General features: G+C 55.4%; 1 protein-coding gene across 4 annotated transcripts; it reads left to right on the forward strand.

The window, feature by feature from the left end:
• Positions 1 to 287: 287 nt before the first annotated feature.
• On the forward strand, positions 288 to 18,173 carry SZRD1 (SUZ RNA binding domain containing 1). Of its 4 annotated transcripts, none has more exons than XM_079326252.1 (5): positions 288 to 397; positions 451 to 508; positions 13,424 to 13,473; positions 14,349 to 14,606; positions 16,257 to 18,173. In XM_079326252.1, exons 1-5 carry the CDS (start codon positions 303 to 305, stop codon positions 16,354 to 16,356), a joined length of 561 nt encoding a protein of 186 aa, XP_079182378.1. In that variant the 5' UTR covers positions 288 to 302; the 3' UTR covers positions 16,357 to 18,173. The 4 variants fall into 4 exon arrangements, with proteins under 4 accessions (XP_079182378.1, XP_079182379.1, XP_079182380.1 ...); XM_079326253.1 differs by having other exon boundaries at positions 14,352 to 14,606; XM_079326254.1 differs by lacking the exons at positions 288 to 397; positions 451 to 508 and adding an exon at positions 1,861 to 1,997.
• Positions 18,174 to 18,464: the final 291 nt, after the last annotated feature.

Below are 18,464 nucleotides of genomic sequence, written 5' to 3' on the forward strand. Positions count from 1 at the left end.
GCTCTGCCCGCAGCGTCGACCCTCAGCGCCCGCTGCATCCCCACCGTGTCCCCTCTCAGAGAGCGGGAGCCTTTGAGGCTTCAGCGGGAGGCGGGATGCGACCTGTTGCTGGAGGCTGTGGTGCCTCTTTTCCCATGGAGGTGAGGAAAGGAGGGAGTGGAGCCCATTCCATGAGGGAACATCCCTGTGCGGGGCTGTGTTTTGCCACTAGATCCCGCTGGCAGGTTGTGTTGGGGACATTATTCTCCAGGGAAAAGGTAATCGCTGCCACCTTACGTGTCTCCCACAGCCGTGCATCCCACATGGAGGAGCCTCCCCCGCATCCCGGCCCGAGGGGACGCTCCAGGAGCCTCACGGAGAGCCGGGATTGCCGGGGAGGAGCCGTGCGATGGCCCCGGTGCCTCCTGCAGGGCTGGGATAACCCGGGAGCAGCCACGGGATGTGTCCCAGGTGCTTTGTGCAGGGCTGGGATAACATGGGGACACACCCGGGGCTTGTCCCTCACCAGGTGAGTACCCTTGGGGTGCGACACAGCCACCAGTGCCACATTCCCAGCGGATCCCGCCGGGTTTTGTGGGATGCTCGGGGTCAAGCATGGCTGGGAAGGGGATTTTTTACAGCAGGATGGATGGAAACGTCCAAGGAAACGCTGCTGGAATGCTGGAAGGGATCGAGCCAACCATGCCAGGCACTGGCTGCTGGAAAACTCAGTGTCTGTTGCCTTCTGGAACAATCCCAGAGGATGGACAGGAACAGCCCCAGGCTGCTGGAACTTTTCCTCTGTGGGCACCATTCCCAAGGAGGGGAATCACTATATCCGACCTCGCTGAGCTGCCAGAAGAGTTGAAATCCAAGGATTTAACATCCCCGGAGCGCTGCACAACCCCCAGATCCCCTCCGACAGCTCCTCCTTGGATAAACAGCCCCCCAAAATCCACCTGTGGGGTGTCCGGAGGTTCTCTACCTAAATTTTGGGCTTGGCAGAGGAGCAGGAGACTCAGGGTCGGGGCAGACTGCAAGTATCAGGATTTATTTTAGCTGGAGGTTTATTGTGATATTTTCAGTAATTCAGTCGCCATCTGCCGGCAAACTCTGTCTCTTGGGTGGGAATTTGAGGGAAGTTTAAGGATTTAAGGGTAGGTTCTGTAATTGCCTGTGTGAAAATTGAGGGGGTTTTTTTGGATGCTGAAGGGGCAGTTAATTTTTGTGTGAGGAAAAGGTAATGCAAATCCCACCACAAAAACTTTTGTACAGCTCGGAGCTCAAAGAACATTGGAGTGGTGAATATCTTGCATATAAAAGAGAAAGGTTTAAGAAATTACAGGGTCCTGGGGAATTTTTTTCATGTTTCTGAAGGCTGGAGCTGACACTTGTGTGCCATAAAAGCAGCTTTGGGTTAAATGAAGAGGCATAAATTGGAGGGTGGAAGGACACACGGACACCTGGGTGTGTGTAGGAGGGGCCGGAGGTTGGATTGCTGGCTGAAATAGCCTGAATTAGGGAAAAGATCTGTCCAATAACCCAAAATTAGGGGGAAATTAAGAGAAAACACCCTAAGTAAGAGAAGAGACTCAAAAATTAAGGGAAAGCAAAACTATACTAAACAGACAGAAAGAAAGAACCTCAACATCAAAGAAAAACACCTAAAATTAAGGGAAAACTCAAAATTGTGGGAAGACACACCAAAACTAAGGGAAAATACCTTAAAGAGAAAAAACACCCAAACTAAGGGAAAACACCTCAAAATTTAAGGAAAGCAAAAATTGAGAACGCCTCACGGCTGAGACCTGAGCGCGGTCCTCCCGGCCGCCAGGGGGCGCTGTGGCGCCGCGCCCCCGCCGCCGCTTCCCGCCCTTTCCGCGCGCTGCGCGTGCGTTGCCGGGCGCGGGCCGGCGGGCGGCGCGCGCATGCGCGGGGCGCGGGCCCGGCGGCGGACGGGAATTAAAATGGAAGATGAGGAGGTCGCGGAGAGCTGGGAGGAGGCGGCCGACAGCGGGGTGAGGGCGGTGGCACGGGGCTGCGCGGCGGGCCCGGCGTGCCGGGGGGCGCGGGCGGGCGGCGCGGCAATGCCTGAAGAGGCGGCGGGACGCGGCCGGCGGCGCGGCGGCCCCGCGGCGCTGCTAGGCCTCTTAAAGGGACCGCGGCCTCGCTCGGCGCGGGGGGGTGTGGGCCGACCCCTGCCCCGCTGCTCACCGGTTCTTCAGTCCCGCTTCATGTTCCTCCTTGGAGTAGCTCCCTGCCCGTCATCCGTCCCCCCCGTGCTCTCTCCTTGGTGCCCAAACCCCCCTCGGCCCGGCGGGGCGGCAGCGGGGGCTCAACGGGGTCGCGGCCCAGCCCCGCACCAAGCTCCGGTTGCCGGGGGGCGTGAAGCAGGAGGGGGGAGGGCGGCGAGTAGAGCCGAAATGTGCGTGCCCAGCGTGGCCGTGACCCTGGCCGGGCTCTAGGGACAGCGCGGGGGCTGCGGGCGCACACCCAAGGCCTTTCCCCCGTGAAACGTGCTGCTTTACTCGGGCAGAACGGGGGCAGCCCCAGCCTGGCCCCGCCGAGCCGGGCCCCGCTCTAACAGCGGCTCAGGAGCTGCGATTGGCATCGTGTCTGTCACGCTGAGAGACCCCGAGGATTTGTGTGCGCTGTGCTTGCAAATACAGCGACTGTTTTGGCAGGAGTGTGGGCCGGTGCTCTGCGGGGAGAGGAAACTCCACCACCCAAGCTCTGCTTTTAATCAGTTCCTCGGAGTTGTTGATGATCAGAGGGCAGAAGGACCTCCGGACAGGCCTCGGCCAGGAGCCTGAACAGCGCTGTGGGCAAGGGATTGGGTTACACCTGGCCAGAGCCAGGGCAGCAAAACTGAGCCTGTAACTCAACGCCCGAGAGGGGCCGGTGCCAGGCTGGCAGCGTGGCCGGGGGCTGAGCCCGGCAGGAGCCTCGTGCCCAGTCCCGGTTCATTCCAGAGCTCCCGGAGCCGCGCCATGAAGGGACAGGCTGCAGGCTCAGGGCCGATGACTGTGCCCTTGGGTAATGGTTTAAAATGGTCCTGCTGCTCCAATCCTGCCATGGGGCATCTTCCCAGTTTGTCCTTCCTGCTGCTGCCTCTCAGGTGCTTTTCCTTAGAAGGAGAAATCCCTGTTGCTTGTCCTTTCTCACACCCTTTTCCAGTCCAAACAGCTGGGAATTGTGCTCGTAACCTCACTGGTGCTTGTGCTGGTTAGCAGGGAGATTCCTTGGGAACCACACAACCCTTGAGGTTGGAAAAGCCCTCCAGAACCCTCGAGTCCAAGTTGTGCCTGATGCTCACCTTTTCCCCAGCCCAGTGAGTGCCACATCCAGGCCTTCCTTGCTCACCCCTAGGGGCAGGCACTCCAAACCCCCCTGGGCAGCCCCTGCCAAGGCCTGACCACCCTTTCCATGAGGAAATTCCTTCAGAGCCTGACCCTCCCAGCTGTCCCCTCCTGTCAGGGAGTTGTGCAGAGCCACAAGGTCTCCCCTGAGCCTCCTTTTCTCCAGGCTGAGCCCAGTTCCTTCAGCTGCTCCCTGTAGCCTGGTAGGAGGAGCAGCTGCTGCTGCAGTTGTTGGGCTCTGGATGCCTGTGGGAGCAGTTGGAGGGCTGTTGGAAGCAAGCTGCTTGTGTGGGGTGGGAGAAGGGGCAGGAGCCACCCTGGGCCATGCCTGGGGGTTGGGAAGGGATTTTCTCTCTGTGTCTGGCGTGAGGGAGCCCTGGAGCTGCTGGTGGTGCCTGCAGGAATCACAATGCTGAGCAGGATGGAGCACAGGAGAGCCCAGCCTGCCCTTGTCCCATGGCTCTTGTGGTTGTGGTGGGTGCTGATGCAGCTGGGGACATTCAGGTGTCACAAAGTCACAGCCACAGGAGACAGTGGGTGGGGAAAGAGCAACAAGGGCAGGAGGAGGCTCTGCTGTGGCACTGGCAGTGACTGCAGCTCTTCTGAGGGGAAGTTCTGTGAGTAGGGACAGGATTGAGGGAAAGCTGGGGCTGGGCCAGGGGGGGCTTAGGCTGGAGATCAGGAAAAATTCTTCCCTCAGAGGGGGCTGGCACTGCCCAGGCTCCCCAGGGAATGGGCACAGCCCTGAGGCTGCCAGAGCTCCAGGAGCCTCTGGACAGGGTGGGATTGTTGGGGTGTCTGTGCAGGGCCAGGGGCAGGACTCTGATCCCTGTGGGTCCCTTCCAGCTGAGGACATTCCTTGGTTCTGTGATTTTCTTCCATCCAAGGCAGCATGAGATGGATCCCAGCATAGAGGCACAAGGCTTGGCAGTTGTGATTGGTGTTCAGGAGGAGATTGCAACAGAGCAGAGGCACCAAGAAGCAGCTCCAAACACATCCTGTTCTGACAGTGCCAGGACAAGAGTGAATGGGCAGGGTTACCTGGGATACTGGGAAGGAATTCTTCCCTGTGAGGGTGGTGAGGCCCTGGCACAGGGTGCCCTGAGCTGTGGCTGCCCCTGGATCCCTGGCAGTGTCCAAGGCCAGGCTGGATGGGATAGTGGGAGGTGTCCCTGCCCATGGCAAGGGTGGCTTTGAGGTCCTTTCCAGCCCAAACCATTTGTGATTCTGTGGTGATGATACTTCACACTGATGAGAATCTGAGTTATTTAGACCCTTCAGCACATAAGGGAACAGTAGAGACGTAGCAGGAGATCCAAGGTGGGTTTTATGGAATACATTACCTGCCTCCCATCATGCAATTTTTTAATATTTTACCCACAGGGTGTTCCTTGAGAAAGCAAATGCATCAGATTTTTAGTTCTGGGAGTTTTTATTTGTAGTTTTTGGTGAGGCTGAGAACTTCTCAGACCTTAAGGAAGGTTTGTCAGCAAGAGGCAGCTCTGGGCTGAGCAGAGATCCCATGGCCTCCTAATTAAAATTCACTTAATTTCTCTTTTGCAGCTCTCTCAAATCATGCACCGGGAAAATCTCATTGGTTGAAGAAAAGCCCCAAAAACCCAACACAGCTCTTCTGTCACTGAAGGAGCTGTAGAACAAATCCTCTGGTGGTTGTATAGGTGCTTAACTGGCTTCCATTTATCTCTTGGTCTTGTGCCATCAGAATTGCCCCAGATATGGAGCAGCTCTATGGGAATGTACCACCCTCGAGTGACCATGGCAGGCAGGTGCTCTCTGCTCTGGCAGTGTCCCCTGTCCCAGGGCCACAGGGTGCAGCAGAGCTCTGTGGGGCCTCTGGATCCCTGACACCTCCCTGGTGTCTAATTAGAGCCCTGGAATGCCTGTGAAATGAGGAGGTTTTGCTTGTCCAGGAGTTGCAGATGGAAAACCAGGGCGTGAGTAACATGTGAGTTGTCTGAGTTAGAGGTAAGGGTGGAAAGGGCTTCAAAGGCCAGTCTGGCTCAGAAAACACTAATGAGGCTTAATTCCTGGTTTGTTCTCTGTTGTGTTGTGTGGCCCAGCTGGAAAACACAAATGAGAGGTCAGTTGGTGACACTCAGGTCTGTTTACCTGGTTAAACCAATAATTAAATATTAGGTGGGAAGCTGGGCTCCAAAACTGGAGTGTATCCATGGTCATGGGTGATCCTCAGCTTGACAGATGTATTCATTGTTTATTCCTTTACCAACTAAGATTTTAATGTGTCAGTCTTAATAATTGATTTCAGGCCTCTTTCAGAATCTCTTTCAGCTTCATCCCAAGGGGAGACCAGCTCTGATCTCTGCTAAGGGACAGGACTGAGGGAAGGCTGGAGCTGTGTCAGGTTTAGGTTGGATATCAGGAAAGGCTCTTCCCCCAGAGGGGGCTGGCACTGCCCAGGCTCCCCAGGGAATGGGCACAGCCCTGAGGCTGCCAGAGCTCCAGGAGCCTCTGGACAGGGTGGGATTGTTGGGGTGTCTGTGCAGGGCAGGGGTTGGACTCTGATCCCTGTGGGTCCCTTCTAGCTCAGGATGTTCCCTGATTCTCTTCAGGTCAAACATTACTCTGGCAATCCAAAACAGGTTAAAAAAAATACAGAATTAATCTCTTCGTGTGTCTCTTTTCCCCTGGAGTTTGCAGGCTGAGTTCCCAGCTGCTGCCTCCAGCCTCCCCAGTGGCTCCAGTGCTCCTTGCTGTGCCCCACCAGTCCCCCAGGAGGGAAACCTGCCCCTTGTCCTGGTTATTGGCTGCTCCGGGGGTGGGAGCAGCCAGAGGCTGGGAATGGACCTTGTCCTGGCCTGGGGGCTGTCCTCATTTGTGCCACAGCACTCAGAGAACACAAGTCACCTGAGGTGGCACAATGTCTCCTGTTTGTCACCTCAGTGAACCTGTGAGGATGGGGTGGGATGGGTGCAACCTGCCAGCAAAGGCTCCAGGTCACTGGATCTGAAGGTTTCAGCTCCTGTCACTTGGAGCTGCTGAATGGGATTGAAGTCCAGCAGTCAGAAGGGAAATATTTTGGAGTGTGACACTGTGACCTCCCTCTGATAATGACTGCTGTGGTCACAGGCCACAGTAAGGAAGCTGAGGTGTGCAGGACCTGTGTCTGAGAAGAAAACTGGGTTTTGGTGTCAGGCCATGAGGGTCATGGAATCCCAGAATGGTTTGGGTTGGAGGGACCTTAAAGCTTGTTCCATTCCATGTCCTGCCATGGGCAGGAACACCTTCCAGTGTCCCAGGCTGCTCCAAGCCTGTCCAGCCTGGCCTTGAACACCTCCAGGGATCCAGGGGCAGCCACAGCTGCTCTGGGCACCCTGTGCCAGGGAACAATTCCTTCCCAATATCCCATCTCCCCCTGTCCTCTGGCAGTGGGAGCCATCCCCTGTGTCCAGTCCCTCCCTCCCTTGTCCTCTGTCCCTCCCCAGCTCTCCTGGAGCCCCTTTAGGCCCTGGAAGGGGCTCTGAGCTCTCCCTGGAGCTTTTCTTCTCCAGGTGAACATTCCCAGCTCTCCCAGCAGAGCTGCTCCAGCCTCTGATCACCCTGCAGCCTCCTCTGGCCTGGCTGCAGCAGCTCCAGCTCCTGCCTGTGCTGGGACAGGGCTGGGGCAGCTCTGCAGGGGGATTCTCACCTGAGCAGGGCAGAGGGGCACAATCCCCCCTCTTCTGCTGCCATCTGCTGCAATGAGCCTGACCTGGATTTGGACTTCCCACACCAAAAAGATCTTGGGCAAGCTTTCACCCAATGTTTGCTTTAGGTGTCCAAAAAAGTCTTGAAACTGGGATGGAAGTTTCTGTTTCTGCTGCTTGGTGTTGCTTGGACAGAGGGAGGTTTTTGGTTAAGAAATGGGAAATTTGGAGGTTGGGAATGGACAGTGGGAAGTGAGGGTTGGTTTGGGGATGTTGCAGCAAGGGAAGAAGGAGCTGCTGCCCTCCTGAGTTCTTCCCTCACCCATAAAGATCTGTGCTGGGAATGCCTGGCACTGCCAGGCTTGTTCCCAAAACCACTGTGTGTCCCGTTTCCCAGTGCCCTGGTGCCCAGGAACAGGATCTACCCAGGCAGACAAAAACACCTGGGGCTGTCCTGGGCCAGGCCTGAGCATGGCTGAGCGACTGGGAGAACTAATTAATGCAGCAGGCTGATTCCCAGTAGCCTCAGGAACTGGAATGTTGCAGTAATTAATAGATTAATTTCTCTTTGGAGGAGAGAAATGGGTGGATAATGAGGAGATCAGGGACTGCCCACATCTGCACTTTCCTGATGGTGTTTTGGGGAAGCAGTTCCAGGTTCAGGTCCCCATCAACAGCTTTGATGATCTCAGATCTTAAAACTTGTTTTTATTTCCTAAAGAAAAGTGCATTAACCAGGCATTGGAGTTCACCAGAGCATGCAGTGGGGCTGTAATGAGCAGACAAGGCTGTGGTTTTGGGAGGATCCAGCTCCAGCCTAATTCACTTGTTCTGGGGGTTTGGCATTCTGTGTTACTGGAGTGAGAAGGGGTAGAAGGTTGTGCTGGGAGTAAATACAGCAGAGAATGTGGTTAATGGTTTTCCAGAGCTTTGGAATGTGACCAGAGGTTCAGGAGAGCCCTGTGCTCCGGCAGGGATCTCCCCATGATTTCTGCAGAGGAATTTTGCAGCAAGAGGGGGAAATACCCACCCAGTGTCAGTGATTTATACAAACTCTCTGCCCTCCTCACACCTTCAGTCGTGGTCACTCACTGAACTTGGGATAAAATCCAGCCAAGGGTTATCTTGTTATTCCTTCCCCAGCTCAGCTGAGCTCAGAGCTGCTGGTGTTTATTGTGTTTGAGAGTCCCTGCTGGCAGGGATGGGAGAATAATGCTTTGTACACATCCAGTGCCTTGCAGTTATTCCCAAAAGGTTCTTTGGACAACTACATGGCTGACTCGGGCCCCTTGTGCTTTGCCATATTCTGGTTTTGCTTGGTGATGTGCCTCCATCCCATGGAGGCTCTGCAGGGCTGTCCCTTCCTGAAGGACACATTCCTGGGGTGCTGAGGGTCTCCAGCTCTCCAGGAACACCCCCAGGGTATCAGCTTTATGGCTGGGGCGGCTCTTTAGGATGCCAGGCCATGGGAATGTGGGATCTGAGCAGCAGCTTCATGCCCTGGGGCTTGTGTCTGCATTCCCAGGGGGGTTATGCATCCTCACTGCTGTTTTCCTCAGGGCTAGGGGTAGGAAGGATGGCTGTGATGGGGCTGGAGCTCAATTTCCATGACGTCCTCGTCCACAAATGCAGCCTAAATGTCAGAGAACAGAGTCTCCTTCAGGCTGTTTGTTTGGGTCCTGTTTGGCATCCACAAATAATAGCCCTAAAAATAGGTGGGTGAGATTCCTTACTAATCTTTGGGAAGGGGGCTTTGCACGGGGATGTGAATCAGACTTAGTTTGTGGTGATACAGATAAGTTTGTCTGGGAAGGGGGAGGTGGGAGAGCCCCCCAGGTGATGGAGACCTGGGCTATCTACAGTGACCTGTCCTGGTCCTTGGATGCCAAATCCAGCTGCCTCTGCAGACAGCTCATGCCTGTGGTGTTTGTAGTGCCTCTGGCACTTACCCTCCGAGTCAGCTCCTAATTTTATCTCCTTACCCACACGGTGACAATGTGACACAGCAGAGGAGAGGGAATGACATCAGCAGACGGATAGATCCATGCGGAGCAGCAGCAGGGATTTGATTTTAATTAAAAATGAGCAGTGCCAAGGTGATTCTGCTTTTAAATTGGTGCAGTGATCCCTGTCACGAGCTGTGAGGCTGCTCAGGGCTGGGGCTGTCTCTGCACGTGGTGTTCCATTCCTACAATTCCAAACATCCTAGTAATGGGCACTGAGCTTCCTGGAAAATGCGGAGTCAGTCCCTGTGTTGAAAAGAAAACACAAATTTCTGACACACCAAGAAGTGTGTGAGGTGGGGAGCTGCTTTTGGCCATCTATTTAAACAGAGACTTTTTCTGCCCAAAAGTTCTGTGGATGTCTGGAGGCAGCTGGAATCTCCTCAGCAGCACCAGGAATTCCATGGATCCTGCAGGACTGACAGTTGTAGGGATGGGTGGGAGGGATTCGTGTGTGTTTGGTGTGAATGGTTGGTTTATGTTATTCTGCCAAGATCCCTACATGGAGAGGAAGCCTCATGTTCCACAGAGAGCACAGTGCTTCCATCAGCTGCTCAGGCTAGAATTTAGGAATATTTTGGCTGCTTCTGGCTTTACTCCTTGTGCCAGCCTGATGTGGGCACAGGGCCTGTCCCCTGTGCTGAGGCACCTCCAGTCCTGGGACCCTCATTGCAAGAAGGACCTCAGGGGCTGGAGTGTGTCCAGAGATGGAATGGAACTGAGAAGGGGCTTGAGCACCAGGAGAGGCTGAGGGAGCTGGAAAGGGGCTCAGCCTGGAGAAAAGGGGGATCAGGAGGGACCTTGTGGCTCTGCACAACTCCCTGATAGGAGGAGACAGCCACAGGAGGTTGGGCCCTGTTCCAGGGAACAGGGACAGGAGTAGAGGCAACGGCCTCAGGCTGGGCCAGGGGAGGCTCAGGGTGGACACCAGCAGGAATTTCCCCATGGAAAGGGTGATCAGGCCTTGGCAGGAGCTGCCCAGAGAAGTTTGGAGTGCCCATCCCTGCAGGTGTGCAAGGAAGGCCTGGATGTGGCACTCAGTGCTCTGGACTGGGGACAAGGTAGGGACTGGGCACAGGGTGGACTCAATGATCCAAAGTCTTTTCCAGCCTCCATGATCCCGTGTGATCCTTGGTGAGGACTCCCCAAGCATGGAGCAGCTGCTTTATGATCCAGGACCACGTTTGTTCCCTGACCACTGGTGGTTTGGAGGCTTTGGAGACAAAGACACCAAAAATTTTGCTGGAAGTGACCTGCTCTGGAGTGGGAAAGAGTGCAACAGGCTGTAAAGGAATCGTGATGGTTTAGGAAGATTCCTTGGAATAAGTTTTTCTGTTGAGCAGAGTAAAGAGCTTCATTTTTCCTCTGGCAGGGGAGGCTGCAGGTTGTGGTTGGAGTGTCCAGAGCATGCAGGGCTGTCCAGCAGTGCTGGGGCTCAGTGACAGTGACATGAATCACCTGTCCTCAGGTGCTGAGGTGGATGTGACACTCTGCAATTGCACCATCTCCCAGTCATTCCCACGTTTGGACTCTGGCTGCAGCCCCAGGGCTCACCCCAGAGCCAGCAACAGTGCAGGAACAGCCCAGAGCTCACCCCAGAGCCAGCAACAGTACAGGAACAGCCCAGAGCTCACCCCAGAGCCAGCAGCAGTGCAGGAACAGCCCAGAGCTCACCCCAGAGCCAGCAGCAGTGCAGGAACAGCTCAGAGATCACCTCAGAGCCAGCAGCAGTGCAGGAACAGCTCAGAGTTGACCCCAGAGCCAGCAGCAGTGCAGGAACAGCTCAGAGCTGACCCCAGAGCCAGCAGCAGTGCAGGAACAGCCCAGAGCTCACCCCAGAGCCAGCAGCAGTGCAGGAACAGCTCAGAGTTGACCCCAGAGCCAGCAGCAGTGCAGGAACAGCTCAGAGCTCACCCCAGAGCCAGCAGCAGTGCAGGAACAGCCCAGAGCTCACCCCAGAGCCAGCAGCAGTGCAGGAACAGCCCAGAGCTCACCCCAGAGCCAGCAGCAGTGCAGGAACAGCCCAGAGCTCACCCCAGAGCCAGCAGCAGTGCAGGAACAGCTCAGAGATCACCTCAGAGCCAGCAGCAGTGCAGGAACAGCCCAGAGCTCACCCCAGAGCCAGCAGCAGTGCAGGAACAGCCCAGAGCTCACCCCAGAGCCAGCAGCAGTGCAGGAACAGCTCAGAGATCACCTCAGGGCCAGCAGCAGTGCAGGAACAGCTCAGAGCTCACCCCAGAGCCAGCAGCAGTGCAGGAACAGCTCAGGGCTCACCAGAGCCAGCAGCAGTGCAGGAACAGCTCAGAGCTCACCCCAGAGCCAGCAGTAGTGCAGGAACAGCTCAGAGCTGACCCCAGAGCCAGCAGCAGTGCAGGAACAGCTCAGAGCTCACCCCAGAGCCAGCAGCAGTGCAGGAACAGCTCAGGGCTCAGCTCAGAGCCAGCAGCAGTGCAGGAACAGCTCAGAGCCAGCAGCAGTGCAGGAACAGCTCAGGGCTGACCCCAGAGCCAGCAGCAGTGCAGGAACAGCTCAGGGCTCACCAGAGCCAGCAGCAGTGCAGGAACAGCTCAGGGCTCAGCTCAGAGCCAGCAGCAGTGCAGGAACAGCTCAGAGCTCACCCCAGAGCCAGCAGCAGTGCAGGAATGTGACTTTTGCCAAGGCCACCTCTCCTGTGCCAGGAAGGAGGGAGCAGAACAGAGCCTTCCCCAGGGCTGCCATGTGCCTTGTGCCATCCCCGTGCCTATGGTCCTACCTGAGTGCTCAGCAGCCCTGTTTCAACTTGGGGTGAAATTATTTGAGAGCTCCTGTGTGTGTTTCCCACCCTTCCAGCCCATTTTCCCATTTTCTATCTCCCCCATGCATTGGGATATTTAATAGGGGATATTCCTGGGAGCTATGGTGAGCTCTTGGAGGCTGAAAACTTGATTTCAAGACCACAATGTCACCTGGGCTGGCTCAGTGAGGAGCCAACCCCTTCCCCTCAGTTCAGCTTCCATTGTTTGTCCCCAACTGCTCCACAGCATCTCCATCCTCACCAGAATATCCCCCTCCCTGCTCCCTTTCTCAGAGGGCAGGAGGCAGCTCATACACATTTTCCTCTCTCCTGAGCAGTGCTGGAATGGGATTTTCCTCCCTCCCAGTCCCCTTGAAGAGGAAGGAAACTGCAGGTGTTTGCCCTCCCCAGGAGGCTCTGGCTGAGACTTGCTTTGTGAAGCTCTGCCTGGTTTTGTTACCTCCCAGGACAGGGTTGGGTAGGAAACTCAACCTCCCACTCACCTTTTATCTACCTGAAATGATTCATTCCCTTCTAGGTGGAGGCTGCCATGGCCTGCATGACCAACAGCCAACACTGTGGTTTGGCATCTTGTTGTGACTTGTGCTCCTTGCTGACACAGGCAGGGAATTTCTGTCCAAACCCGTTCCTTACCAGAGCTGTTCCCACTCTGCTTCCTTCTGGCAATGGAGGGGAGCAGCCAGGCCTCAAAGTAGAGCAGCTGCCTCCTGCCAGAAGTTTGGAATTTCCTTCTGTGGTGCCAGTTATCAGCTGGCTAAACTAGGACACTCTCAGGTAGTGCTTTCCCCTCTTCCTTGGTGATTACACCAAACACAAGAAGCTGTTTCAGAGCCTCTTTTAACGGAGCTGTCGTGAGGATCTAAAAATACCAGTGGGGTTGGAGCAGGTCGCCTGCAGGAAGGTTGAAACCTGGTTCTCCTCCTCAGCAGAGTTTCTCTGTGAGATTGCTGGGGTTGCAGCACCTGGGTAGCTTTGCTGAGGTGGATGCCAGCCTCGGGCAGAGGCTGACCCTCCAAGCCCGGCTCTGTCAGTGATTACCGTGTCTCTCTGCCCAGGGGTGACTGCAGCATGTGGAAAGGCAGAGAGCAGCACAGGGAGCATGAGGGGCAGGGCAGGAATGTGGCCCTGCCAGCCAGCCCTGCCCACGCCCCTGGCCATGGGCCGGGGGCTCAGCTCCCCCTGCAGCCACGCCCAAGGATTGCCCCTGCCCTGCTGCTGCTCCTCTGCCTGGCAGGCTTGGCCTGGTCCCTGCCAGGATCCCAGGACACCCTGCTGTGGAATCCCATGGGGTTTTACCGTCATAGGCATTTTTTTTAGCACCTGAAGTTGAAATGAGCGATCAGTGTCGGATCCACAGCCTGCTGTTGGTGTGCTCCTGCTGGTTTTGCTTTTCTTATGGCTCATCCATGGCCACCATGGATAAGCTTTGCTCTTCCCTGCCTCTTGTTTCCCAAGTCATCCTCAGATGGAGTCACACATTCCCTCCCCCCTTTATAGATCAGTATTTGGAAGAGTGGAATTAAATGCGTGCCCAGACAGGCTCAAACTCTGACCTCCAAACTGAGATTGGTCTTCATTTTATTAAAAACTTTGTGTGTTTACTTTTCTCTCCTTCTTTTCAAGGAGATAGACAGACGATTGGAAAAGAAGCTGAAGATCACACAGAAGGAAAGGTAACATCCTGATTTTCCTGAGGTGCTGTTGGGCAGCTGAAGGCCTGGGGAGTGGGAGCAGTGGGAAAACAGCTTCAAACTCAGCAGGGAGTGCTGGGTTGGAGTTAAGAATTAGGGAATCCCTGTCTCTGTGCCACTAGGTGGCCCTTTGGAGCCACAGCAGGGCAGCAGAAAGCTTCTGAGAGTGGTTTAATTTCAGAGCCAGCTCCTCCTGACTGGATATAGCTCCAGCTTGGGGAAAGCTGTGTAAGAAAGAGGCAAGAAATGGGTGACTCAGGTAACTCCAGCTCCTGGCTCTGGAGTGACTCGTTGTGTCTTGCATCAGGAAGAATTTCTTTTCCTGCTTCTTTTGGGTCTGGACAGGGGTGTGTTATTTTCTCCTACCAGAAATATTTTTAATCCCTGCTGACAAGTCCTTTGTTGTTGAGAGTCCTTTGCTTATTAGAGAGTCATGGGATTTATCATCTGGGAGTTCCACACAGAAAAGGGACTACAAAACATTCAGATGGTGACCTGGGTCCAAGGCTGGCTCTGAGGGGTGAAATGGCAGGGATGGAGTGACAGGCTGGGTATACTGGTGAGAAGAGCCCCAGAAATCCTTGCAGGGAATGAAATCAAGGTGCTTATACCAATATCTTTGAGAAGAAATGCTTAAACTTTACCGGGTGTCTGTTCCCTTTCCTTCAGTACAGTTTAATGGTGTCAAACACAGCAGGGTCTGATTTTCCATATCCCTTTCCGAGCTAATCCACTTCTCTAGAGTTACAACTACAACAAGATCTTTAATTATCCCAGGCTGTTCTTAACCACAAGAATTCTACCGGTCAGAAAACCCCTGTGAAAAACAAGCACCAACCCCGTGTTTTTCTTCGCAGCAGCAGAAAGTCCAGATCCCCTCCCAAAGTGCCGCTCGTGATCCAGGACGAGAGCCTTCCCGCGGGGCCGCCGCCGCAGATCCGCATCCTGAAGCGGCCGGCGAGCAACGGCGTGCTGAGCAGCCCGCTCTGCGCCAGCCGCCCCGCCTTCCCCGTCAAGTCGCTGGCGCAGCGCGAGGCCGAGTACGCCGAGGCCAGGAAACGCATCCTGGGCAGCGCCAGCCCGGAGGAGGAGCAGGAGAAGCCCATCCTGGACAGGTGAGAGAGCCCCTGGGGAATTGCTGCCTGCCTCTAGTGGGGGTGGGCTGCTCGGGTGGTGCAGCCGGGCCAGCAGAGAGAGGAGTGCTCTGCTGGCACAGCCTCAGCTAGGTGGGAGCGAGGGGAAGTGCCTGCTAAGGCCATTGTCCCAGTCTGGGGTTTCTCTTTTGCCCCGAGGTCACCCCAGAGGGACACGAAGGTGGTTCAAACCCTGGTTTTCTCTGAAGCAGCCGAAGAGAGATTGCTGGAGACGGTTTTCTCTTGTTCCAAGGATTGTTTATTGTTTCATATCTCAGGGACTTTTTGCCTGGCCAGCAGGGTCTGCTCAGCCTGGCATCCATGGTGGAATCTGCCTGGTGAAGGCAGGGCTTATTTTATATAGTTTCTACTATGTATTACATGTTTACAAAATTTTCCCAATACAATACAATTTTATTAAATGGTCCAGCCCTGACCCCAATCCAAGATTGCCAACGTGTCACCCAGCATGGATCACATGGAGAAGAAGGAGGAAAAGGTGTCCACCCCCCAAATTCTCCATCTTGGCCACGTGTCCCTTATCATAAACATTCCCAAAAGTCTATTTATCTAAGTTCTAATCTAATTTATACTTCACTAATTTTGGTAGCTTGTTTCCATTTTCCTTGTGCTGACAACTTCCCCCAGGGGTTAGAATTCAGCACCTATAACACCAGGGTCTCACTCAGAGGTCTTTGAGACCCTTGCCAGGGGGTTTTGAGACCCCCAAGGTGGCCAGGGGTATGCCCTGGGCTCCCACAGCCATAAACCATGGAATCGTTGAGATTGGGAAAGCCCTTCAGGGTCACAGAGTCCAGACTGGCACCACTGTGTTCCCCTCTAAATGTGTCCCCAGGTGCCATGTCTATGTGCCTTTGGAACACTTCCAGGGATGAGGCAGCCACAGCTTCTCTGGGCAGCCTGTGTGGGTGCCTCCCCACCCTCACAGGGAGGAATTCCTTCCCAACATCCAATCCATCCCTGCCCTCTGGTAGTGGGAAGCCATTCCCCCTTGACGTTGTCTCTCCAGGCTTTTGTCCAGAGTCTGTCCATCTTTCCTGTTGCCCCTTTAGGCACTGGAAGGCCACAGTTAGGTTGCCCCAGAGGTTCTCTCTTCTAGGCTGAACAATCCCAATTCCCTCAGCCTTTCCTCACAGCACAGCTGCTCCATCCCTTTGATCACCTTGGCAGGCTCCTTTGGACTTTTTCCATGTCCTTCCTGTGCTGGGGACCCCAGAGCATGTGACAGCATTTCTGTGTTGCAGGGGTTTCCTGAAGACACTTAGAATTCCACACCTTATTCCCTCACCCTGCTCCCGTGTCCCTGCAGCCTCAGCTCTGCTGCCTGTGTCCCTGCAGCCCCAGCCCTGCTCCCCATGTCCCCACAGGCTCAGCTGTCCCCTCTGTCCCTGCAGCCCCAGCCCTGCTCAGGTGTCCCCAAGGCTTGGCTGTCCCCTCTGTCCCTGCAGCCCCAGCCCTGCTTCTCGTGTCCCTGAGGCTCAGCTGTCCCCTCTGTCCCTGCAGCCCTAGCCCTGCTCAGGTGTCCCCAAGGCTTGGCTGTCCCCTCTGTCCCTGCAGCCCCAGCCCTGCTCAGGTGTCCCTGAGGCTCAGCTGTCCCCTCTGTCCCTGCAGGCCCAGGATCTCTCAGCCCGAGGACACCAGGCAGCCCAACAATGTGATCCGGCAGCCGCTGGGCCCCGATGGCTCGCAGGGCTTCAAGCAGCGCAGATAGAGGCGGAGGCGCCGTTCTGCCGGCACGGACACACGGACCCGGGCCAGGGGACCTCCCGGGGTGATTTGCACTGTGACCCTTTTGCTCTGCCCACTGTGACCTTCAGCCCCACGCACTGTGACCTCCCCTCTCCACCCACTGTGAGCGGCGATCCCAGCAGGGCTGTCCCCGCAGCCAGGGGACACGAGGGGCCGTGCCGGACTCGGCTGGGCGCAGGGAGCTGTGCGTGTCCCGCCCGGGTCGGAGCGAGCGCCAGCAATAACTTCTGTTGGACTCAAAACCTGGCATTTAAGGAAAGAAAAAAAAAAAAGAAAAGGTGGGAAGCCTCCCCAGCCACCGCGCATGTTGTCCTCATCACTTCCAGAACGAGTTCTGTTTTCAAGGATTTTAGGTTCTTTTATCTGGTTTTCTGTTTGTTTTCTGTTTGCTTTCTGTATCTTGGATCGGCGGAGTGCATGGGAAGGATTTGAGCTGTTTGTTTGAATCCAGAGAGGTAGCTGAGTGTTCTGAAGGGAATTCCAATGGATTTCCATGAATGTGATGGCTTGAAGATGACAAGATCATACTTCTCCCTCTCCATTTCCACTGCCGTGGAAGCGAATTCCTGGATACCCCCAGATACCTCGGAGTGGGACTCAGTTCACATCTTCGCCCCTGTTAATGGCCCCTTGATTCCCTGCTGGCTTTGAGGAAAAGCTTAAAATACATCCTTTTTGGGTTCTTTTGTATTTGGGGAGAAGGGAATGCAGAGTGACCCCATGGAAATGCCTGCTGTCTGGCCGCAAAGGGCCAGGTGGTGAAGAATTTGGGAGATGAGGAGGAGAGGCTCTGGCTGTGACGTCGGGCAGTGGGATATCCCAAGGGTCCGGCCCCAGTGGCGCAGGGACGGTACGAGCTCTCCCAGAGTGGCAGAACTGGGAACCAGACCAGCCCTGGAGAAAGCCTAGATGATTCCTCCATCTCCCTGGAGGCAGCGAGGCTTCAGGGAAGGGATCATCCTACTCCGGCTCCCAGGAAGAGGATGGGGAGGCTGCTGCTCCCCAGGAATGGAGATGTTCCCTCCTGGATGAAGCTGAGGATCACTCGATATCAAGGGATTGGATGAACACTAAATGCTCTTCCTGGAGGGGCCAGGACCTGAAAACCTGGGTGGTTCCTGATGGATCCCATCGGAGTGCTGCCTTCAGTAGGTCTGAGGGGGAACGAGCCAATCTCGATGTGCACAAAAAGCCTTGTGTGGAAATGAGGCTGAAATCCCACAGAAGCGGGGAAATAGAAACTACCTGTGTGTCCAAGCGATCCGCTGGAACCTTACTGAGCTCCTCACAGCTGGTTCCGGCTGGGGTGGGATTCCCCTGGGATCCTGCTGACTTTTGGGGGATCTCACTCATCCCCCTCAGGCTGGGGGCCGGGATGAGCTCCAGGAGGAGGCAGGAGGGAGAAGGACGTCAGCAATAACCGTAGTCACTGCGCCTTTCCTTAATTATTCCTAAAGATAGCATTGAATAGCCAAATACCTTCCAAATCCAGCGGATTTCCGATGCGGCCGCTCGGCGCCGCATCGCTGCCTCCTCTGTGTCCAGCACCGAAATTCCACCTCCGGCACCGACATCCCCTTTTCCAGCACTGAGATGCCCTTCTCCCGGCTGCTCCTTCCTGCTGCGTGGCGGTGCCAGGACGCGGTGCCAGGACGCGGTGCCAGGACACGGTGCCCAGGACACGTCCCGCCCGCGGGCAGGGCTGGCGGTGTTCCTGTGGGAAGCGCCTTCATCCCGAGGGGGGAGATGGACACGGCACCGCGTGTTTCCGCCCCAAAACAACCCGCGCCGGAAAGAAAACGTTTTATAAATCGTATTTTAAATAAATGTCTTTAAACTTTTCACGGCCTTATGGCTCCCTCCTTTTATCCCTGTGTCTGCCAGGGTTGGCATTTTAGTGGCAGGTGTGTAGAAATCCCCCTCAGCAAGGTAAATGTTTTACCCCGTTTTTAGGGTGGTTGGGAGGAATGGTCCAAGGAGGATGGGAAGGGCAGTGCTCCAAGGGAAGATGTGGATCCCAGATGAGGATGTGAGTGCTGCCTCTCCCTGGAGGAGAAACAAGCAAATCAA

This window comes from Erithacus rubecula (assembly GCF_903797595.1).
Source record: "Erithacus rubecula genome assembly, chromosome: 24".
NCBI lineage: Eukaryota > Metazoa > Chordata > Aves > Passeriformes > Muscicapidae > Erithacus > Erithacus rubecula.